A 23,938-nucleotide genomic window follows, 5' to 3' on the forward strand; every position below is an offset into this window, starting at 1 on the left:
CACATGTGGGCAGAAGGCCAGGCTGGAAGGACTGCATTCACCCCACTGCTCAGCCTGGGGTGGCACCGAGCCCCCCAGGACCTGGGCACAGACTCGGCCTGCTCAGTGACCTCAGAAGAAGACCATACAGACCAGTATCCAGCTGGGGACAGAAAGCTGGAGACCTGGGCCTGGCCGCACCACCTGGCCCTAACCTAGTGGGAGTTCAGGGGGTTCGATCCCTCTGGGCAGCCCCGTGGGTTACAGGGCCTGCAGAACCTTCCATGTGGGAGCCGGGTCCAGGCCCTGTGAGGAGATGCCTAGGCCCTTCGACTGACTTACCGTTTCCTCCCAGGGAGAAGGATAACTTGGGGGAAATATTTGCATTTGACAGAATATTCCAATTTTCTTAATTTTTAAAGTGCTCTTTAAAGTAAAAATGAGATGAAAAAAGGCCTGGAATGGGCGAACGACTCGGACGATTTACAGAGAAAGAAAGACAAAGGGCCATTAAACACGGAAAGGATGTTCACCGTCATTCATAGTGAAACAAACACAAATTACAACTTCAGAAACAGCACTTTAAGCTACCAAATTCAAAAATGGTTAGACAATTCACTGTGCCGGTAAGGGTGCAAAGCGCCCTCCTGTTAGAAGGAACCGCATGAAATTACCAGTATTTGGCTTTCCTGGCCTCTAAGGCTGGCAATGTGGCATGGGTCAGCCCCCTGTGGTGTTGGCTGGAGTGTAAGTTGGTATATCGGCTGCAGAGGGCAATTTGGCAATCCCGACCAAAAGAAATCTATCCTAAACATTTATTGGACAAATTTTTACAATGTAAAACAATCATAAAGGATAGTAGTTGCATGAATATTCATAATGGGGAAAATTTGGAGAACGCTTACAGGTCCGTTGGCAGAGACAACCACACCACGTGCACCCCTCAGTGGGATCTGTGAAGCTGTAGGATGAAGGAGCTCTTACTGTACCATTAGAGAATAATATCCAATTTATTGGTAGTGCAAAAAGCAAAGTGCGAATGGTACCTATCGTATGCTACCATTTGTCTGAAATAAAAAGGGTGGGACTGGGGCTGGCTGTGAGAGATGGCCGCACCTGTGTGTACGTGTTGCATATTTCTGGAAAACAAAACAAAACAACTCTGGTTGTCTCTGGGAAGAGGAACCAGAGGCTTGGAGGGTGAGGGTGGACAGAGACTTATCTTGTGTAAGAATATTCTCGGATCTTTTGCATTTTGCACCCCGTGCATGTATTACTTTTTTTTTCTTAGCCACCCTGCCTTCACACCACGGGCAGGTTTTAATCTAAATAACGATTGCTCTGAGTTAGTCCTGCTAGAGGCTGTTCTTGCATGGGGTCCGCTTCTTCCCCTAGCGTGGTAAGAGCTGGGTGGGCAACACACAGGAGCAATGATGACCTTACCAAACAGGAGAGAAATGCATTGTCTACGGAAATATGTTCAAATAGGCCTACGATGTGTCCTGGAAGAGCGAGACGGTGGCAGGGGAGGGCGAGTGGGAGCCTTCAGGCACGACCTCTGGTCAAACCTGGCTCCAGTCCCACCAGTCATTTCTGAAATGTGACCCCAGAACATGGAGAATGTCAAATTTAACACCTCAATGTCAAATGGAAGGCATTAACATTTTTATTAAGGCAAAGACACCACAGAGAGGCCCACATTTTTAACAAGGGTAAAGAGATTGTAAAACATCTTCCCGGACCGTGTCGCTGCTACAGAAAGTGTACCTGTGGAGGAAAGCATTTTCAGTATGAGACTCATTGGCTTATAGAAATGGGACCTCAGAGGAGCAAACAGCAATTCCAGCCCCTGGAATTCAGATCTCTTTGCCCGAAAGGCTCTGCCACACCAAGCAGAGTCCAGGTGATTCTTACTAAGCCAAACCACTCCAAGAACGTCCTCCTCTCCTGTGGCTCCTTAATGAGCAGGGAGCCAAGGATTTTTTTTCCCCCCAGAACCAAGAGTCTTTGATGGGCCTGCCGCTGTGGGCCTGGCAATGCGTTCCCAGGGGTACCCCAGCTGCCCGCAGGGGACTTGCCCTGTGGAGTCAAGATCATGCATGTTCCTCCTACACCGCTTCTGGGAACATAAAATGTGGCAGCCACTCTGGAAAAACAGGCTGGCAGTTCTTCCAGAAGGTAAACCTAAAGGTCTCCTACGACCTAGCGATTTTGCTCCTATATACCCAAGAGAAATGAAAACGGATGTCCACTCGGAAACTTGGATACCAGCAACCGTATTCATAAAAGCCCCAAAGTGGAGACAACCCAAATGTCCGTCACCTGTTGCACGGATACAGAAAATGTGGTCTACCTATATGATCTTGTCTGGCAATAAGCAGGCACGAATAACAAGGAATGATACGGGCTGCCCGGGGAGGAGCCGTGCAGCCATTGTGCCGTGAGAGAAGCCAGAGGCACAAGGATTACACGTTCTACGGTTCCACGGGTATGGACTGTCCAGAGCAGGAAATCTACAGGGACAGAAAATAGACTCGTGGTTGCCTAGGGCCGGGCAGAGGGATTCGGGAGATGAGCGGGTGATGGCTAACGGGTGTGAGGTTTCCTTTGGGGGGTAAGGAAATACTCTAAAATTGATTGTGGTGATGATTGTACAACTCTGAATAGTCTAGAAGTCACCAAATTACATAGTTTACACGGGTGGATTGTACGGTATGGGAATGATCTCTCAATAAAGATGCTAAAAAAAAAAAGACTGGGAAGGGTTGTCACTCCTGAGGGGTGAAGCCTGGTCGGGTCGGGGCAGGTACCCAGACATGAGATGCGGGGTACTTCCGGCCTCCTCTTGCCCTGGCGGTGTCTCTGGCTCGGGGAGGATGGTTGACCCCCCAGCCCTCCCTGACTCAGGGCTCAGCTTCAGAATGCAGCTCCTCGACGAGGACTCCCTTCTGTGAGGGGATGACTTCAGTACTTGCAATATATCGTGCGTGGGCTCTGCTGTACTTGAAAACAATGACTCCACCCAACCCCCACCTCATGACTCTGAAATCCAGACCGTTCCACAATGCGTCCCCCACCAGGCCTGACAGATCTTCAGCTCCACGTCGGGCTGTGTGAGCCGGACGGGCCCCGTGGCAGGAGGACCGGACTGGCTGTCGGAAGACTTGGGTCCAAGTCTGGGCTGCGCTTTATGCTCGTGCCCTGCTCTTGAGTAGACAAAGGACAGGCACAGCCAGAGTGACATCTGGTCCTTGAACAACACGCAGAGGAACTGGGACTAGGATGGTCGCCAGCCAGCGCGGTCAGACAATGCAGCTGAGCACGGTCTAGGTGTGTTTCTGTGAACACATTTTACGGTCTGGTCTTTTTCCCTCTAGCTACCCTGTGTGGTCTTAGACAAACTACGTGACTCTCCGTATCCGCTTTCCTCGTCTTAAAATGAGAGCAGTTGAGGGGATATCTAGGTTTCCTTCAGACCCTAACAGCCTGTTATTTTATGATGATCTTCTTTGAAGGTGGCCTTCCTCCTTCAGTATTTTAAATACAGTCATCTCCTCTCCCATCCCCGACCCAGTAAGATTCTGTTCCCTTGAGTGAGAAGAGAATGCCCCTGTGAGCTAGATCCCAACCCAGTTTCATGCCAGAGTCTCCAAACGAACCAGTTTACGTTAATAACTGCACCCCAACTGGAAAATAACGTAGCGATTTCCTACAAGTTCTGCCCAGGTGTTTTCCTCATTGTTTGAGAAAAAACAGTCTCATGGTTGCCTGTTTCTCCAATCTATGCCTCCTAACTAACGGATGCCTTGCTCCTGCCAAGTTGAATTTGGCGTAAGGAAGACGATGTTTGATTTTTCAAAGTAAATGAGATGGATAGATGCGGGAGTTAAGATGAATAGTTGAGTAGATAACGGCTGGATGGCCGGAAGACTGGAGAGATTGCTGATGGATAAACGGATGGGTGAGCGGTTAAGCAGATGGATGGAAAGGGATGGACGAATGGACGGGTAGACAGTTACATAGATGGGTAGGTGGGTGACTGGATGGATGGATGGATGGATGTGTAGATAGACCAATAGGTAAATATAGATACTAAAATGTAGGTGGAATAAGAGATACGTACTCAGTCCCATTTTCACCACTCTGTACTGTGATTTGTGAAGCCCCCAGCTTAGGCCGGAAAAGATTTATCACATGGTTGTTCCAGAGGAATTGAACCTTCTGGACTTCTCCAACATTGAGGTCCACATCAATGTCAAGCGTATGATTTGCCTGTGGTTTGAGGGATCCTCTGAAAGCACAGACAGAATGTTATATCAGCTGGATACACGAATACATAGGATGATAGCAATCTATTGTTTCTCCAAACAGTGGCTGCTGTTGGTTTTCTGCAAACATCTTGGATGATTTCGTGTTCATCCAGGGGCTGCTAACACACACATGTATTTGTGAAGCACACATCTGCTAAAAAAGATAGGACTCTAGTTTTCTACTGTCTTAATTTGTCCTTAGGGGAAATCAAATATTTGGGGAGGCATATTAACCTTATAATTACACTACAAGACAAACCGATGCAATGTCTTTGTTTAAAGATGCATGTGGCCCAGCAGAGGTCTTCTGTTAGGATTCCCTATGGGGGATAGGAAGTTGTCAAAGGGCTTTAACTTAACATGAAAAGTATTTTGTAAAAGTTAGTACAAAAAACAGAATATAATTTTACAGCACAGTTATGCATTTATCCAACACGTGTTTCCCAAGCACCTCATTTGCCCAGCAAAAGCTAAGTGTTGAGGCTACCACCACCGCAACAAGAAGCTAGGTATGATGTGTGGGGTGGAGAGTGCCGGTGTTGGGGGGAGTTGCGACATGAACATGCCTCACCGAAGGAGAATTTCATACCCATAAAACCTAAGTCAGAAAGCAATGACTGACATTCCAAAGAAGTTAGCACATATCTGATTTTAAATAGTGGATCCCCTCTCTGGCCCTCACTCTTCTCATCTGTAAAATGGGATGACTGGATCAGATGCTAAGATTTTCCTCCAGCTCTGACATTCTAGGATTCAATGGTTCTCTATAATAGATGGCCAGATTTATTAAGCATTTTATACCCAATCTCTTATGGAATACTCTATGATGAAAAATCTGACCATTTCGCTTCACTGTCAAACTTACTTGAAAATTTCATATTGTTTTGAGTTTCCATTACTTCCATACAAAGCAATCCTGAAGTACCCGCTGGTTGTCCTTTTTCCAGCCAGCGTGACCGATACCCTGTATCTCCAACCTGTCCAAAGACATATAATCAGTTCAATGAACTCATCTTGTTGAAAAAAAAGAATCACCTCACGGAAGCATTCTTGCCCCTAGCTCTGAATCCCCAGCCTGAAATGTCAGTCGTGCCGAGGTAGAGAAACCCTAACCTAGAGCTTTCTCTGAGCATTCACACACACACAGATAAGTTTATGAAAGAATATCCAGGCTTTTTCTCCTTCCACAAATAGGATGTGCTGTTATTCTCTCCCCACCCCAGACTGATTTACCACCCTTCTCTGTCCTGTCCTGTGTCCTGGAAGGCCACCCCCACCAGGGATCTTGCTACTGGTGTTCGGTTGCGTTCAGCCGATGAAAGACTTACGCAGGAGATCGGAAGGCAGGAGGAAAGGGTGGGGGGGACCCCTCTCTCATGATCCCCTGCTGCCTCCTGACTCTAGTACCAGATGTCTGGCCCGAACTCCCCCCTCTATGGTAGCGTGTCATTCCAGGAGCCCACAGCCGCCAGATTCTGGGTGCCTCAGCAGCCCTCGTTTGTTCCTTTACCCCTGCCCACACCTCTCAAAGTAGATCCTTCAATAAAGTCTCTTCATTCGAACCACATCGATGGGTTTTCTCTCCTGTCAGGACCCTGACTGATACACGTTGTGTTGCTCTTGTATTGATACGTGGTTTTTGGCCGTGTGCCTTTTGCTTCCTATGCTTCACAGGATTTCTCTCTTCAGTACATAGAACCATCTCCTTGCTTTTAATGGTTCAAGAGTGCTTGGTTGTTTACTAATCGGTGGGCATGAGGTTTCTCCTCACTAAACGTTTGGTATTAAAATCAGTGCTGCAGCGGACGCCCTTGAGCACAACTTCTCATGCAAGCTCTGTCCTAAGGTACGTCTGAGACGCCCAGTGACTGGCTTGAGGGAATACGCACGCGAGACGTTATGGATGCTGCCAAACTGCTATCTTCCATCATGAGTATCGTGAGGATTACATGACACACTACATGTGAAAGGTGTTTCGTAAAGTGCTATACAATTTTTTAAAAATTTATAACTCTCTTGGAAAATAACGCTCCTCTATTCAGCCACCATGTAGTATTACTTGTGACAAATGAATCTTTTTTTTTTTTAAAGATTTATTTATTTATTTATTTGACAGAGACAGCCAGCGAGAGAGGGAACACAAGCAGGGGGGGTGGGAGAGGAAGAAGCAGGCTCCCAGCGGAGGAGCCTGATGTGGGGCTCGATCCCAGAACGCCGGGATTACGCCCTGAGCCAAAGGCAGACGCTTAACGACTGAGCCACCCAGGCGCCCCGTGACAAATGAATCTTGATGATTTTACTACCTTGCACTTTTTTGCTGAGAAGCTGGGCAAAAGAACAACACAAACACAGTGTGTGTGTGCGTGTGTGTGTGCGCGTGCGTGCACCCACGTGTGTGCACATACGCACGCGTGATTGTGTAGGGAAACTAGCATGACAGAAGATCACGGGCATGACCTCTTGACTTACAGTGACTTTGCCCCACGTGATCCTCTTCTTCTGTTAATGGATTCACCTTCCTGCTACTGGGGCAGATGAACATGTGACCAGCCTGGGCCAATCACTGTACCTCACTCCGTTGATCAGGATTATCGGTTAAATAATGTCCTTCATGGGGCGCCTGGGTGGCGCAGTCGTTAAGCGTCTGCCTTTGGCTCAGGGCGTGATCCCGGCGTTCTGGGATCGAGCCCCACATCAGGCTCCTCCGCTATGAGCCTGCTTCTTCCTCTCCCACTCTCCCTGCTTGTGTTCCTTCTCTCGCTGCCTGTCTCTGTCATGTCAAATAAATAAATAAAATCTTAAAAAAAAAAATTAATGTCCTTCTGTGACAGCTAAGCTGGGTGGAGTTAAGTTTCTGTCAGTTGCTAGCAAGGGTCCTGATGAATTAGGCTGGTATACCTTCCACATTATTTGCAAGGTTTTAGAATGAGTAATACGGAAACTTACGAGTGAAGTCACCACTGTCTCCTGTGTTCAGGAAAAAGGTTTGTCCCACAGCGTTGGTTTTCCCCTGAAACTGGTCAGCATAGTGCCCCATTTGGGGACATCCTTCAGCTGGACAAGGGAAACAGCCACTCTAGTGAAAGCACATAATTTGCCTGTTAGTGGTGGGTTTTGACTCACTCACTCACTCAATCGAGTGATTCATCTTCCCATCCGTCTTCCTATTTACCTACCCATGCACTCATCTATCCCCCATCCTTCCTCTCATCTATCCACCCATGCAGCTCTCTGTCCATCCGCTCTCCCAGCCCTCCACTGACATCCATGCACCCGTGCTCAGAGTCACACGCAGAACTGTATGAAGCTCTGCTGTGAACCCAAAGAAGTACCCAGAAAACCTGGAGTGTAGTTGGGTAGACAGGTCATATCCAGGAAGCAATAATGTTAAAGTATGGAAGGGAAACGCAAGACATCTTCCAGGGGGAGTAAATGGGACAAATAAGTTATGTCAAAAGAGCCGTGGAAGAGAAGGTCTGTGCCCATCACCTTCACTTTAATGTGAATGATGTCATTGATCCCTATTGCTAATCCCCAAGCAGTAGCTCATTAGTTGGGCCTGGAGGAGGTGGTTTGCTCTGTTCAGACCAGACTAACATTTTATGCTACAGTGTCCCTGGTCTTCTGTTCTTTGCTCTCACCAAATGCATCTCCCATGGTGTGCAGAGCTATTTTGCAATTTGGAAAGCACAAGACAAGTGCTGGAGGCTGGGTATATTATTATCCACGCCTCAACAATAACCAGGACCGCCAAGGCTACACAATGAATACTCGCAGACCCTGGGGATTGAACATGATGTCCTTCTGACCTTAGTTCAACCCAAGAACGTTAAGGTCGAAATTAATTATGAAAGGAAAACGTGAATATATACATATTTTCATTTTTACTTTTGAGAAGAAAATATTTTGAAACTTCAAACGTTTGCAACCCCAAAGTAGTACTTGATTCAGGTAATAAGCTCAACCTTTCACACTGGTTTATCGCCGCGGAACAATATCACCTCAGAGAACACTTAGGGGAAATGCGACTTCTACAATGGAGAAATATGGCAGATTCTAAAAATCTTAAACAAACGGTAAGTCATCAAATAATGAGACAAAGTGCCGCTAAATGAATGGCAATGCCTCTGGTTGTGACTCTGAGGATGACACACAGTGAATCACAAAGAAGTAACCAGACAAGTTCAGATTGTGGGATAGTCTACCGAGCACTTGATCTGGAGTCCACATAACTGTCGATGTCTTGGAAGACCAATGAAAGATGTCGAGCTGTTCTGGATTCAAGGAGCCTAAAAAGGGGGGGGCCTGGGTGGCTCGGGGCTCAGTCGGTTGAGCATCCGACTCTTGGTTTTTGCTCAGGGCACCATCTCAGGGTCGTCAGATTGAGACCCATGTTGGGCTCCGCACTGGGTGTGGAGCCTGCTTAAAATTCTCTCTCCCTCTCCCTCTATCCCCTCTCTGCCTGCTCATGCTCACTCTCTCTCTCAAAAAAAAAGAGAGAGAGAGAGAGAGAGAAATTAAAGGAGATTAAAAAAATGGAATGCAAGAAAAAAGAAGGGAAGAAAGGAAGAAAGGGAGAGAGGCAGAGAAGAGAAGAAAGGGAGGGAGGGGAGGAGGGAGAATGAAAGAAAGAAAAAGAAAGACACAGCTCTAGAGGACATTATGTGGATATTTGGAGAAGTTTAAATATGGACGCTACATTAGAAAATATTAGTATATCAATGTTAAATTTCTTGAACATTGTTCTATAGGAGAATGAACTTGTTCTCAGGAGACGAATGTATTACGAGTAAAGTTTTGAGTTCGCTTTCACATAATCTAGAAGAAAACTATCCACAGGCACACATTTAAATGTTAACCATCGGTGCATGTAGGTCATGGACGTACAGGTATTCACGTACTCTTCTTTCGACTCATGTGTAGGTTGGGAATCTTCCAGAATAAAAAGTTGGGATCTAGGGAAGGTCCAGCAGTCAGGTGCCCTCCTGCCCACCCTGCTTCCAAGAGGAGGCTCCACAAGGCTCAGCATGTCCGGCCCCCGCTCCCATTAGTCATGAGGTCACAGCTCTGCTCTGGGCCAAGCCACAGGGACAAAACCCCCACCACCCACGGGGCCACCAGCATCTTCCCCCAGCCCTAGTGTGACCTACCTCCTGAAACTCATCGTAGGAGGCACACGGGTAACCCAGGAAGCCATCGGGGTGGAGGATGCTGCTTGAGTAATACTTGTAGCTTCTTAGGTGATTACAAGCCACAAAGTCTCGGGCTCCTAAGGAAGCAAAGGCCACAGGAACCCACAGGACGCCTTTCACTTTTGAAGCCTGAACCATTCTGACCGAGCGAGGAATCCCTTCCACATCGCACAGATGGGTGTCAGGACACAATCTGAAATGTCTGTGACTGACATTGACATAGGTAGGGGCGAGGAGGAGACCTGGGGGCTTGTTTCGTAGTGGGGGTTGGCCAGAGCGCCTCTCCTCTCCCCCCCACTGTGTCCATTTGCTCGGAAGGTCCTACTCAAGGGCCGGCAAGTGCTGGGGAGTGGCAGGTGCTAAGGAGCACATTTGTGCAATCCTCGGGGGCCGGGCATGTAATGTAAAGGAATGATGAGGGCGGCGGACCGTGCAGGGGGCAGTGAGAAATGTATATGCAGAGAGAGAGGGGGGAGAGCAATAACCTCCAGGGGGATCCCACACGACCCAGCCAGTCATTGCATGATAAAGGCCCAGATTACTTGTTCTGATTTTTCACGAGAAGCCAGCATCTTGACTTTTCCATGAAAATCTTTCCACGCTCAAATGATAGCAGTACTTTCCCACTTTTAAACGGTCCCCGTGAAGGCCAATCACACGCTGCTGTGGGTTGCGTTCTGCCTGGAGGCTGGGCCTCAGTTTGTGAGCTGGACACGCCAGACAGGCCTTTTGAGTGAAGCAGGCTTACCTGTGCCTTCGGCCCCGGGCTGAGAGCTCCTTCTTTCCTACTACCCCAGGCACAAGGTAAAAACAGCGGACGGTAGGAGGACCGTGGCCTCTGGCCGCTCGGTCACCACCTTTTGTCTACCGTCTTTTTCTTAAAACCAAAGTCTTCTTGTTTGGAAAATTGTTTTTTCACTTCTCCAGCTACTGGGTACAAAACTTCCTACGAGGGGACCCCCGGCAACAGCAGACGTAGCTGGGGGTCCCTTTGGGGGTGGGGGTCTGGTGGCTTCGTCCACTGCCCAGGGAGAAATGCACATTTTCTTTTGCGTCTGGGAAGCAGCGGTGGGGTCAGCTCCCCACAGCTCTGGGCTCTACATGCCGCCCCCACCAGCCCAGGAACTTCCTGCACAAGCTGCTTCTGTGTGCCTCACACCAACGCTCAGCACCAGACAACAGGGCCTGTTTCAAACCGAGTTGTTCCTTTCATCCGAAATCGCTGCCCTGGGATCCCATCCTGCAGGGGCAAGTGGCTTTCACGGCTCCTCTGCTCAGCCTGGGGAACTCGGAGCTCCACACGCACTCATGCTGGACTCCAGTGTTCATGGGCTTCTTCACTCTAAATGGCCTTTTTAGTTAAAGCTGGGCTCCCATTGTGTGGCCGCCTCGGCACTTCTGGGAGGGGGCAGCCCTCACCGTGACGCTGGTCGTCTCCCAGGCAGTCACCTGGTGCGGAGCCCAGAGGAGGTCAAAGCACCAGGCACGGTCAGCGGGTATCACCCTTGGCTTTGGCCACCCTCCTCTTTAACATCAACATATGCAAAGAAAAATGCCACCCGAGGTCACTGAGCCCCGTGTAACGGACTGCGCCAGGCGCTTGCTTTGGGCCAGACCCTGGGGTGGCTGGGAGGCCCCTTGACTTTGGGGAACTCCCAGCTCGGATAAATAAATCCTAAAATGAAATGATCACAGACTCAAAGCCTCCACTCAGAGGGAGGACAGTGAAGCCCGGTCTCAGGCAAGGTCAGAACAAGGCAGCGAACTCAGATGATACTTTAGGTCACCTCCTATTAGGGGCACTGAGCCCGTCCTCTCAGATGAACAGAAGCCCACACAAGGCTCGTCCCCCAGAGCCCAGGCCTCCTGCTCCCAGCATGCTCTCCCTAAACCTGCAGAGCACGTCCTTCCTTTGTCTTCCTACCGGCTCAGCTCCTTTCTCTGACTAGAACCTGACCACAGCAAACAGCAAGAAAGTCTAAGCCGCTCAGATCTTTGCTTACACCCAGCAAGCAGTCCTTCAAGGAACAGGTATGGAGGATGGAGGGCCAAAGCCCGAGCTAGGTCTTTGCCAGGGGGCTGGTCCCCTCCTGCCTCAGCATCCTGACAAGGGGGAGATGGTGCAGGAAGGGACACGAGGTTGGGGCTCTGCAGCCAGAAGTTGGGCTTCAATCTAGGGTAGCCTTGGGCAAGTTTTATAACTGTACTGACCCAGTTTCCTTGTCTGTACAATGAGGCTGATCAGAGTAAAGACCTCCCGACGTCGTTGCGGAAATGCCTGGCACAGAGCACGTGCTGTTTCTCCCCAGGTGGAGCAGCAGTGATCTTGCTTCTCTAACTTACGTACCAGACCATATGCCATCCAGGTCAATGATGGTTGAAAGGCCATTTTTCTGACATCCGGCCATGTGCTTGCCCCCATTTGGATAGAAATCCAGATGGCCCACCTTCTGGCTCATTCCCAAACCTGAAATATTATAATCAGAGGGGAGCAGGGAGTGAGTGGTCCCAACGTTAAGTTGTGGCCAAAGACAGTATTCAGCTCCTCCCAAACACAGTGACAACTTTCTTGTCAAATTCTCTCCTCGGCCTAGCCACGCTGTCTGTGGCTCTGCAGAAAGTGCTCAGAAAGGGGGACTTGGCAAGACAAGAAGGGAGGAGAGCACACGGGAGAGAGATGGGGGGAGGTGGGTTCTGGGTGAGCATGCACACAGGTGTATTTGTATGTATATGTGTGTCTGTCTGTCTGTCTTGGAGAGACCCTGAGCAGTACTGTCATGCCCTGACACCACTATGTACCAGTGGATACATTTCAGGACTGGTGCAATTTTTATTACTGTATTCATTTAAAAAACGTTGACTTCTGTTATATTGTTATACTGAGACCACATTCCATTATGTTGCTATATTGAGAGCCCAGCACAACGGTCAGAGTTTTGGTTTTTGAAGCGTACAGACCTGTGATCACAACCGGGTTCTACTTATAGACTTTGTCATGCTGGGCGATTACTTGACCTTGTCGAGCCTCAGTTCCCTCGGCAGTGACATCGTAACAGTAATACCCACTTTTTAGCGTGGTTACGATTAATGAGCTAATGTGTTCAAAGTGTTCAAAGCAGCACATGGTAAACACTCAATAAGTGACATAATTTTCATTAAAAACATACTTTCACTGGCATGTTTCATGAGTGGTTGTATAAGAAAATAATGAAAAAAGAACACTGACTTTGGAAGAACAAGATAAAAGGATATATTTCATCTCCAACAAAACAAACTGTAACCATAGCTTTGACAAAAGAAGTAAAAAAAAAAATCAAAAATCAACTTTTGCATTTTGTAAGTACAGGTCAAACATCAATAAGAACTTTATCTGTCCCTCTGGATGTTGACAGATGGGAAGGACTAAAGGTTCGAAGACTGGTGACAGCCTTCCAGGCTGTAGAAGTTGCTGGTTCTACCTGGGCCTGCAGGCCGATCCCACTGGCACTGTCCTGGCTGTTTATCTGTGGCTGGTGCCCGAGGTTTTCCTGTGGTTAGCCTTTTTGAATATCACCCTTGCAGTACGCGTGTGGGGTGCACCTGGACCCACTCCCATCAGTCCCAGCTGGTCACCGGGCGGTGCAGGGGGAGCTCACCCAGGAAAGGGATGAAGGGAGCAGAATCCGTGTGAATCACATCCACAAACATGGCATCGGATGGGTCCAGCCGGACTTCCTCAGGCGTGCCCTGGAAGCATGGCTGTGCGGGGTCCAGTCCTGAAATGGGGGAGGTGGGTAGTTAGGCCACACTCTAAGACAAACCAGGATCTAAACCTTCTGCCCACGAAATCCATGGGATTCCCGGGCCAAGAGTCCCAGACCCCAGCAGCCTTGATGTGGGGAATTTGGTTTGTCACTCCCGGTCAGCTTAGGAGAAAGAAGTTGAGACAGAAAGGCTAAAAGTGGGGTCACTGACTCTCAAGAAGTCCCCAGTGCCTGATTCCAAGCAGGATGTAGGGGGCCCCCTTACCCCCTCATCGCCTTGGTCCTTTTTACCCTCACCCGTTACTACTTGGCCACAGCTCTCCAAGGCTGCAAGCTCCCTGGCCTTGCCCAGTTCCACCCAGTCCCCAGTCCCCTGTCCCCGAGCCCCACACTGTCTGGTCCTCTGTGGCTGCTTACGCCACCCCCAGCCCACTGCTCACTTGCCCACATCCTCCCCTAATAAATCTGTTCTCTCCAAGACCGGGCTCAAACACCACCTCCTCAGAGAAAGCTTAGCCTCTCCTTGCTAAGCGCACGCCACCCACATTGTATAGGATAATTTCGTGTTTAATTAATTTGGCTCTAATTTACTTGCCTACTTAATTGTCTGCCTCCTGGACTAGACCGTGGGTCTCCTGAAGGGGGCTGTGCCCATTTCATCTTTGAAGAGAGGCAGAGGGCAGAACCCACAGGGCACCCAGGCACTCATATTTAGCCTTGGTTTTCTGCTCAAGGTCAAACACCTGTCCTCTCTGAGCTTCAGTTTCCTTGTCCGGATCGTGGGGATACCAACCACCTCTCTCACAGCGTTATTGTGAAACCCCCATGAAAAGATGGAAGAGAAAGGACCTTGCAAACTGAGAACGTCTACAGAAACATGAACTCTAATCCCCTTATCCCCCACTCGGTGCCAGCACAGCGCCCTGAGCACAGGAGACATTTGTTACATGGTGACTTGAATTGTTTGCCAAAGCCTCATGCTGATTTGCCTGTACAAAGTAAATAGCTGTCCATGTCTGTCTTGTGTGCGTTCATTTTGCCAAGTGACTCATTCATTTATTCAGTATTTACTGAGCACCTCCGATGTGGCAGGTCTCAGGTGGCCACTTGCCATTATCTGCCTGTGCGTGGCACAGCATATGTATTTGTGGAAGTGATGAATCAATTTTTTAAAAAATCCATTATATTATTATTATTATTATTATTACTTTTGCTATAATAACCCTGAAGTCAGGCGCGTTAATATGCTAGTTATATTTTTCTTAAAAAAAATAAATGCATTTTTATTTACAGTCAGGTATTTTCTAATGAAGACACGTGAAAACACGGACAGTGGGGGCTCCACCTACAGCCTGCTCCCGCGGGGCCTGCGGGCGCGCGCGGCCGGGTCTCCCGCGTGGGGCGCGCTCCCGTCTCGCCCCTGTCTCGCCCCCCCACCCCCCGTCTCGCCCCCGCCGCCCGCACCCGGTCGGGGCCGCGCGCTGCGCACCTGTGATCCTGCCCACGTGGCCGCCCAGCCTCCTGCCCGCCTCGCCCGCCACGTGCGCGCCCAGGCTGTGGCCGATGATGTGCACGTCCTCCGGGCTGTAGCCCAGCTCGGTCTGCGGACGGGTGGCGCGTCAGGTCCCACTGGCGGTGGGGAGGCGCGCGGGCGCGGGGCGCGGGGATGGGGACGGGACCCGGGCTGGAAACTCGAGAGGAGCCACCCCCGGGCTCCAGGGCGCCGCCCAGGACGGCGCGGCCCGGCCCCCCTCCCCCGCCGCAGTCTCCGTGGCCCGCGGGCCGGCTTGTGCGCGGGGCAACAGTGCTGACCAGCGGCCACCGAGTCAACTGCAGGCTGCCCCCTGCCACCCACACCCCGCAGCGCGGGGCCACCTCCCCTGGTCCCTGGCAGGGGTGGGGCCTGTCTGGGAGAGCGTGGGTCGTGGGCTTGGCTCTGGGATTCTCCAGAATAGACCTCCCAGAAGGCCGTAAGGGGTCGTCCCCCCTGCGCTGTCTGAGAATGAAGACTCATCTGGGCTGGGAGCAGCCGGGCTGCCCAGCGTGTTCTGGAATTCCCAGAATAGCCTACAGGGAAGGCTTTCTTTCAAAAGGGGACACTGAGGTTCAAAGAGGCTAGTTTGCCTCGGGCCCCATAAATAGGAGTCTTCGGGCAATCCAGGAGGGAGGAAAGGTAAAACTTCATCTTAGAAAAGGCCCTCCTTGGGCTTCCAGGCCCCGCCCCAGCCCAGGGGTCTTTAGGCTGCCTCTTAGGTACAAGGGAGGAGGTGCTTGCATGCCCCCCTCTCTGCCCGCTACCCACAGGATGTGGCCCAGGCAGGGTTTTACCAACAGATTTTGTATGAAGAAAGCTATCTCTGCTCCCACCACGCGAGTGTTCTGGACGGCTTGGGAATATAGTGTCCTTGCCCCACATTTCCAGTCCACACAGATGCAGTTCACCTTCTCCACTTCAAACAGTTTCTGGGAAAGACAAGCAAGGGGGAGAAACCAATTTATCAACAGCCACAAGTTGTACACTCCAGAGATAGGCGTTCACACCTGTCAAGCACCTGGTTGTGCCAGAGCTCTAATATTCCTTGCACTTGTCCACACTTCTACCACACCACTGTTGATTGGGTGTGTTTATCCCCACTTAACAGATGTGGAAACTGAGGCCTGGAATGGATTAAATGACTTGTCTAAGGTCTCACAGATACTTAGTGACACAGCCAGATCAAAAAGATCACTTACTAGAGGGGTTAGCAGACGATTAGGGGAGGGCCAAAATCCACCTGCTGTTATAGATGGAGTTTTATTGGCACTTAGCCACACCCATTTGTTTACTTAGTGTTTATCTCTACTTCCGGGCGAAAACAGAGTTGAGTCGAAACCATATGACCCAAATTGAACGCAAATGCTGAAGTATCTGCTACCTGGTTCTCTACAGGAAGTTTGTGGACCCCTACACTAGATGCTTGAAACCCTGGGTCGTGTTGCATTTATGTGCCCAACAATACACTAGGTGTTCTAGCCTGACCCTGGCTCCTGATTTGGACAATGCAGTTACAGAACATTCCCATCAGCACAGAATGTTCTATTGGGTAGCAAAGCTCTACAAGGTAAATTTAAGTGCTTTCCTGCCACCCAGAGTTTTTACATAAAGCATCAAAGACAAATGTCAGGTAATTTGCTGTAGTCTCCACCTCTGGGACTTTCTGATTGGACTCTGGTTCTTTTCAGGCTCAAGAGGAGCTGGTTGGTCAGAAGTTTTTGGGTTGGGAGAACTTGACAATGGATGCCCTGGGAACCCAGGCTGTCCTTGGTGGTTTGGGGAAGGACAGTTCTTTCCCTGAATGTTTCCTTTCCCGGTCTCAGGGACACTGGGGCTGCCGGGTTTGCATCTGGGTGCTGGGTGCTGATCTCCGTCTGGAGTGGCTAGGTGTGGGGTGAGGGGGAGGACCCCTACCTTGCACATGTCGGAAAGCCAGCTCTCTTCCCCATTGTCAATGAAGCCGTGGATAATGAAGCGTGTCTTGCGGTCCAGTTGGAAGTTGGAAGCCTCGACCGTGGATAGATCAGTGGCAGTGATCAGCTGGTTTAATTACAAAAAAGTGCTAGGCAAATGTCTGAAGAAGGATCTCGAAGTAAAAACAGCACCACAGCCACGTCCAAGCAGACTCCCAGCTGGGAGCTGGGGGCGGGGGTGTTGGTCCCCTAGAACTCCACAGTGGGTGATCTCAGGGACCTATAGATAGACACCAGTTGTCTGAACTCTCTCAGCGACTGGAGCTGGGAGTTGCTTGGATTCTGAGCAAGTCCTTCCTGGTCACTTCTGACCACCTGCAGGAAGCCTGTCCTGCTGCCACCTAGCAGGTCTTCTGGGAACTGCAGGGTGTTTCCTGGGTCCAGAACTTTTGTCTCTCTTTTTTTTTTAATGATTTATTATATTATGTTAGTCACCATACAGTACATCCCCGGTTTCTGATGTAAAGCTCGATGATTCATTAGTTGCGTATAACACCCAGTGCACCATGCAATACGTGCCCTCCTTACTACCCATCACCGGTCTATCCCATTCCCCCACCCCCACCCCTCTGAGGCCCTCAGTTTGTTTCTCAGAGTCCATAGTCTCTCATGTTTCATTCCCCCTTCTAAGTATCGCCTCTTCCCATCTGTTCTCTAGCTTCTCAGGAAGGACTTATACTTCCCCACTGCACCCCATTGAGGGGATTCTGAAGACAGACCCTCCCAGGGAACGCCAGGGCAGGGCTTCTCCATAAATGCCATTCATACTTTCCCAGGAACAAGCTACTGCTCCTGGGAGGCTTCTGAAGTTCTGTGCATGTGTGGATATGTGTGTGGATGTGTGTGTGTGGCTGTGTGTGGCTGTGTGTGTGTGTGTCTGTGTGTGTGTGACTGTGTGTGTGTGAATGTGTGTGTGGATGTGTGTGGATGTGTGTGTGGCTGTGTGTGTGGATGTGTGTGTGGATGTGTGTGTGGCTGTGTGTGTGTGGCTGTGTGTGTGGCTGTGTGTGTGGATGTGTGTGTGGATGTGTGTGTGGATGTGTGTGACTGTGTGTGTGGCTGTGTGTGTGTGGCTGTGTGTGTGTGGATGTGTGTGTGGATGTGTGTGTGGATGTGTGTGTGTGGATGTGTGTGTGGATGTGTTCATTTCTGGGTTGGGTGTCCCTAGGTTTCATTAGCTCTGCAGAGCGGTCTGTGATCCTGAGAGCTAAATTGGCTCTAGGTCTAACACTGGTGAGGAAGCTTCATCTGGAAAGTTCCAAGGCAGCGCATTTTTTCCTTAGACAACCATGTGAGGGCTCCAGCGTGGGCACCCAAATCCACCAACCGTCCAGTGTTTTCACCCCACTCTTACTTGGAAGTTGTTCGGATTTTCATTTGTGTACAGGAGAAAGCGGGTGTCGATGTTCTTGGGATCCCAGGGAAATAACTTCAAAGGCCGCTGAAGGGTCCCGCACCATGGCTTTTCATCGGAAAAGCAGCCAAGATGTCCATAACAGATCTCCTTTCCTGGGGCAGGAAGAGCCATGAACAGGGCACTTGTGAGGTTCTGGAAAGGAGCACTGTATTCTCAGCTACACAAGAGGATTCTTCAGGACGAGCCCAGGGCTGGCTCTGGCCAAAGCTGGTCTTTACCTTTGCCAGACATTGTTCCCCAAACTTCCGTGGTGATTGGAATCACCTGGGGGCTGGGAGGGATGATGTGTGTCACATCTACACAATCCCAGGCCCCTCCCTCAGAGATTCTGATTGACCTCACTCCCAAGGATGGGGTGCTGGGAATAGCATGTCTAATGCTGTTTAACCCCAATCATCTGGCCAGTCGGGGAACCACGGAGAATTCTTGGGACCCTTCTGCCTTAAAACTACTTCTCCCAGGAAACTCCCAGATGGGCTTGCACATATATTCATCAAGCCTCAGGTAATTACCCAAGTGTGAAATCTTGGTTCCCCTTGACCTCTCCGTTACACCCGCCACCAGCCGTGCTGTCACAGTAGGCATTCGTGGGTATTTGTCCAATTCACATAACTTCATGTCATCCTGTTACATACATTCTTGCGCCAGACTATTCTTTACCATTTCAGGTTTTCCCTGTTGTTCTTCAAAGGTGAATTTTTAAAGAACAGGGATGATTTGTTGTTGCATCATACTGTATGCAGTAGGGGCTCAATCCATGCAACTGGTGACGCAAATAACCATAAATGCCGGTCCTTCCTCTGCCTACAACACGCGCATTTCTGCACGAAATTGTCGCTGAGGGGGACATAATCAAATACAGAAGATGACGGTGGGTCTCTGCCTTCGGCTTCCTCAGCTCCTAAACAGGTGGTGCCAAATGTTGGCCGTTCATTCAAAAACTGGTGATGGTTAAAACTTGTCTACTTTGCATCAGATACCATGCTAGTAGCCCTTTACTAATATTATCCCATTTAAGGCTCAAAACAGCCCCGTGAGTAAGGAGCTTGTATTATTACACCCATTTTACAGATGAGGAAACTAAGGCAGAGAGCCAGAGTAAGCTACCCCAGGTGATGGCCAGCGGTGGAGCCAGGATTTGAACCTGCAAAGTTTAACTGGGAATACCGCTAGGTGCTGGGGAGATGCAGGGACAGATCGGGTTCAAACCCTGCCCTGAGAGAGAGAGGAAATCTAACAGGGAAGGAGCCATGAAGGAGTGGAATTCGCTCTGGGAAGCGGGGGACTAAAGTAACACTTGCCCCAGGTGGCAAATGCAGGGGCCTGGGGGTCAGTTTAAGATACCTGGGCTGTTGGGGGAGAGGGGGAAGTGCTGGAGGGCGTCGAGCCAGTGAGTCGTGTGGGGGCCCTGCTTCAGTGTAGTCGGCTCAGAGGAGGAGGAGCCTGGGAGAGGCAGGGGTGTGGGGTGAGGCAGTGCGGGGGCAGGGAGCCTGGGGAGGTCCCAGGCATCCTAACCTCCAATGACAGTGGAAATTAAGGCAAAGGTGGGGACATGGGGGTAGGAGGTGATGTCTGAGCCTGGTTTGGGACAAGTGAGTTCGAGGCATGGTGGGAAGCCCTGGAACTCAGGAGGGTGGGGGGCCAGAGGCTAAGCAAGTGGGAAGCCCCACAGCAGAGAAAGAAAGGGAGGGTGCCTGGGAGTGACTTCTGGGGGCCTCTGACCAGTGACTTCTGACCAAGTCTGGGGCAGGAGGAGACAGATGACCAGCAAAGAAGACCAGAGGGGCCAGAGAGGCCTGAGATGCTGCCACATCCCCCCCCCACACCCCCCGACTCTGCTCTCGGGAGCCAGGTCCCGCTCCACGGCTGGGATGGGAGGGAAGGCCCAGAGGGGGCTGGGGACAAGCCAAGGAGACGAGGGGGAGGAGTGTGGATGCAGAAGAAAGCCTCAGTAGGGAGCTGGGGAGACCACGTCTGCTCTTGTGGGAAGCATGCTTCGGCAGGGTTTGGGGGGCCAAGCCAGGCAGTGAGGGGTTCTGCCTGATGGGAGGAAGTGGGGCAGAGAGGCAGAGAGGCCTCAGAGCGCACCCGTGTGGTACACCTCTGTGGACGTGGGGGTGATGGGAATAAGCAGGCTGGAGTCTCCAGGGGGCTGTGGTGGCAAGGGGGGTTCTTTCTGTTTGAGGACAAGTAGACGTCGGTATCTGTATCTGAATCTGGGCAGTGGCCAGAGGAGAGGGACTGCTCAGAGCTGGGGAGACAGAGACCCTGTGAGGAGAGAGAGCGGGGGCCGTGGGCGGGAGGGTGGGCTCATTGGTTAGGCCTGTCTCATAATGTCATCTCTGTGACGTCAGTCTACGGACATGCACTTGTCCACTGGAGGGACTGAGGGTGTGGGGGGGCCTGCAAAACCGCCTCCCCCTCCCCCTGCCCCAGCTGCTGCACCCCTGCCACCTGCCTCACCGTCCCTAGAGCCTTTGCAGGAGGCCCAGGACGGAGCAGGATTACCCAGGATCATCCGTGTCGAGCACGTCGCCACAGAGCCGACACTCCCTGAATGACGGCGATGGTTGTTCTTGAGCTAATGACCATGCTGTTACTCGTGGTGGTCATTGTGACGATGATGTCTCTAGCGGCCTCACCCAAAGGCCAACCCAGGCACCGTCCCTTTCTCCCCAAAGGGATGGTAACAGCATCCTCACCTCTGACTGAGGCCAGCAGGAGAAGGCCGACGGTCCAAGAAGGCAGCATCTACGTGGATGAAAACATAGCCACACCGACACCCCCGGGCACGGCTACGAGGCTGGCGGTGGCCGAGCCCACGCTGGGCTGGAGGCCCTGGAGCGCACAGTGTGTGGAACCGGAGTCCAGCACCTGGGCCCCCTGGGGCTCCCCCTGAGGCTGAGGCCTAACCCCCCCACAACACACATGGCATCGGGCGGCACTGCTCCAAGACCCCCAGTGTCTGGTCTCCCCACTGCAGTGGCTTCCCCCCATCGGGGCCGTGTCCCTCTGGCAGCCGCAGCCCCGCCAAGCTCCCCCCAGGGGCCGTGACTTACTGTGCAGGGCCAGAGCCTCCTCTCACAGTCCGGCGGGTTGCCTGTGGCTTTTATACCCAGCCCTCTCCTTTGGACTCCTGGGAGGAGAGGAAGGGACGGCTCCATAGGGCTGTGCACCTGCGTGCTTCGAACCTAGGTTATCACAAACACGCAACACATCAACACATGCCGCCAGCTCAGCCATGGGACCGAGAAGCTCCAAAAAGGATATGACCTCCGCTCAACTCCGGCTTGATTTAGAAACAAACACAGTCTATTTTAAGACCGTGTCGGAGCTGTATGGGCTGTACTTCGACCTGGAGATAAGAAGGTCACTTCACTGCTGAGAGGAGGACCTGGGTGAACAGCCAGGTGCCACCCTGCCATTTTGTTTTTAAATTGACGTGTAATTAGATAAACCACAGTGCATAAATCTTAAGTTTAAAGTACAGCGTAATGAGCTTTGACGGATGTGTATTTCTATGTCAATGCCCCGGATCAACATATAAGATGTTCCCAGCAGCCAGAAGTTTCTCTCATGATATTTTAGCATCATGCCCACACTAGTGCTTTGATTTCTATCACCGTGGAATAGGTTGATCTCTTCTAGAATTTGCTTATAAATAGAACTATACAGTGTGTGGGTCTTGCTTCTTTCCCACAACCCATTTTGGGATTCATCCATGGCGTTACATGTGTAAATAATTGGTTAGTTACTTTAATTGGTTACTTCATTACTTTTAATTACTTTATATTAGCTCTTTATTACTGTGTCATATTAATTTATTCCTACGTGAATATATCACAGTTGGGTTATCCATTCTTTCATTGGTGGACATGTGGGTTCTTTCTAGTTTGGGACTATGATGAATGATGTTGCTAGGGACATTCTAGTCTGGATCCAGTTTTTAGGTAGACACATATACTCATTTCTCCCAGGCTTTTACCCAGGAGTAGAACTGCCTGGTCCTGTGCTGTGTGTATTCTTAGCTCTAGGAGATGCTGCCAAACACTCCCCAAAGTCACTGCACCCACAAAGTCCCACTGGCAGTTGGGTGAGAGTTCTAGTTATGGCACATTCCACTCTTGCCCTTGGACCAATCCCACAAGCACTGAGGGTTTTGAATGTAGAAAAATGGCTTCTTCTTCTTCTTCTTCTTCTTCTTCTTCTTCTTCTTCTTCTTTTTTTTTTTTTGGTGACCCTCCCTTCTGAGAACTCTGAGGTGAGCAGTGCAGAGTTGAGGGAAGCTAAGGACTGAACTTCTCTATCTCGAGTAGGCTTCAGAGTTTTTGGAGCAAGTAACGTGATATGCAGCCTGACAGGGATGCTTGTGCCTCAGTGACCCCCAAGCCTAACGTTGTCCCTGGAGGTGTCCAGCAGCTGAGAGAGAGGTCAGGTCCAAGGCTCATAAAGGACCCCACTGAGGAGCCTGGAATGACATTAGGCAGAATGGAAGCCCGAGACCCATGCTATGGAACCAGTGTGGCTGCCCGTTACTCTTGAGAAAACCCAAATTCCTTACCATGGCCCTTAGGGCACTGGACCTTGCTCCTCTCCCCTTCCTCGTGTTGAGTCTTGCTCACTGAACTCCATGCATGCCGGTCATGTGCTGTCTCTCTTGGAAGTGTCCATCTCGGGGTCTTTGCATATTCTGTTTCTTCCTGAAATGCATAACCCTCACTCTTTCCCTGCTTAAGTCAGTTGTCCCTCAGGGCTCCCCTTCAATGTCACATCCTCAAAGATGCCTTCTTCAGTGTCCAAAGCAGAACCAGACCTTTCTTTACATCTATCACTGTCTTTATTTTTTCTTTCATAGAACATATCCCAATTGGTAATTATATTTCCATGATTATTTGTTTGGATTTTGCCCTGATGGCAGGGTCAAGTTCTGTGTAGTTATTGCTGTCTCTAGAGCCTAGCATGGTGTCTGGTAGATATGGGGGTAACCCATAAACGTTTGCTGGGTGAAAGAATGAGACATTGGAAGCTAATAGACTCATTGGGTTGTTGAACGGAATAACTTCCAGATCTCTCCTGCCATTTCCTCCTGCTCCCTGCTCTGTGCCCTGCTCCATGGACTTCCTCCCTAGGCTACATGCCTTTGGACTTCTGGTTGGGTTGAGCCCATGGGAGGCACATAGGGAGACTAGAAGGTAGGAGGAGAGAGAGGTTGGAGTATTTCTTCCCAGGCTCCCTCCCTTCTGTGCCATGGGTGGGCAATAGCTGTACTATTTCTCAATTTAGGGACTTTGTCCCTTCACCAAGCTACCCCCCAAGGAGGGCTGGGCACCCCTTCCACAGTCACCAGTGGCTGAGGGCGGACCCTACTGGGTGCTCCCAAGCATCCCAGAGCCTGATGGGTCTCTTTGGGAGGGTGGCCCAAGGCAGGCCAGGGCACCCCCTGCTGTCTCCCACTTGCCTGCACACAGCAGGACCAGCTCAGCCCCCCTCGCCTCTCTGGGGGCCTAAGTTTCTGAGGTTCTAATGTTCTGCCGGCTGTCTGTCGTGGGAAGGAAGGGAAGGCCAGCACCTGTGGGAAAAGACATTTACTGGCCACATGTCAGCAGGCACCAGGGTCAGGGCCTGGGGGAGCCCTCCAGCTGGTAGGGCAGCTGCCCAGGGAAGGGGACGGCTTGGGGCCTCCTCCTGCATTCTGAGGTCTGTTGAAACTGGTCTGTTCCTCTCCTTCAGCACTTCTTTTACCTGTCCCCTCCCCTGCATTTCCCCTGCCCTCACCCTGCAGCGGCTGGC

The 23,938-nt window shown here is 50.7% G+C and overlaps 1 protein-coding gene across 1 annotated transcript; it reads right to left on the bottom strand.

The window, feature by feature from the left end:
* Positions 1 to 1,590: 1,590 nt before the first annotated feature.
* On the bottom strand, positions 1,591 to 20,899 carry LOC103659284 (pancreatic lipase-related protein 2). The gene is made up of 12 exons (XM_040624438.1): positions 20,851 to 20,899; positions 18,086 to 18,240; positions 16,673 to 16,798; positions 15,553 to 15,687; positions 14,714 to 14,825; positions 13,117 to 13,236; positions 11,829 to 11,948; positions 9,440 to 9,558; positions 7,236 to 7,365; positions 5,155 to 5,266; positions 4,103 to 4,270; positions 1,591 to 1,746 (listed from the first exon to the last, which is right to left on the bottom strand). Exons 1-12 carry the CDS (start codon positions 20,897 to 20,899, stop codon positions 1,683 to 1,685), a joined length of 1,410 nt encoding a protein of 469 aa, XP_040480372.1. The 3' UTR covers positions 1,591 to 1,682.
* Between the last annotated feature and the right edge of the window lie 3,039 nt (positions 20,900 to 23,938).

This window comes from Ursus maritimus, unplaced genomic scaffold, assembly GCF_017311325.1.
Source record: "Ursus maritimus isolate PB19 unplaced genomic scaffold, ASM1731132v1 scaffold_7, whole genome shotgun sequence".
NCBI classification, from domain to species: domain Eukaryota; kingdom Metazoa; phylum Chordata; class Mammalia; order Carnivora; family Ursidae; genus Ursus; species Ursus maritimus.

Bases quoted from the DNA above. Each gene is read 5' to 3' on its own strand.
- LOC103659284 (XM_040624438.1), bottom strand. From the start codon at position 20,899: ATGCTGCCTTCTTGGACCGTCGGCCTTCTCCTGCTGGCCTCAGTCAGA. The intron at 15,688-16,672 runs GTAGGGGTCCTC...TGTCTTTCCCAG, and splicing joins GGCTTTCCGACATGTGCAAG to AAACTGTTTGAAGTGGAGAA. The intron at 9,559-11,828 runs GTACGTAAGTTA...TTGCTTCCTTAG, and splicing joins CCTGGATGGCATATGGTCTG to GAGCCCGAGACTTTGTGGCT.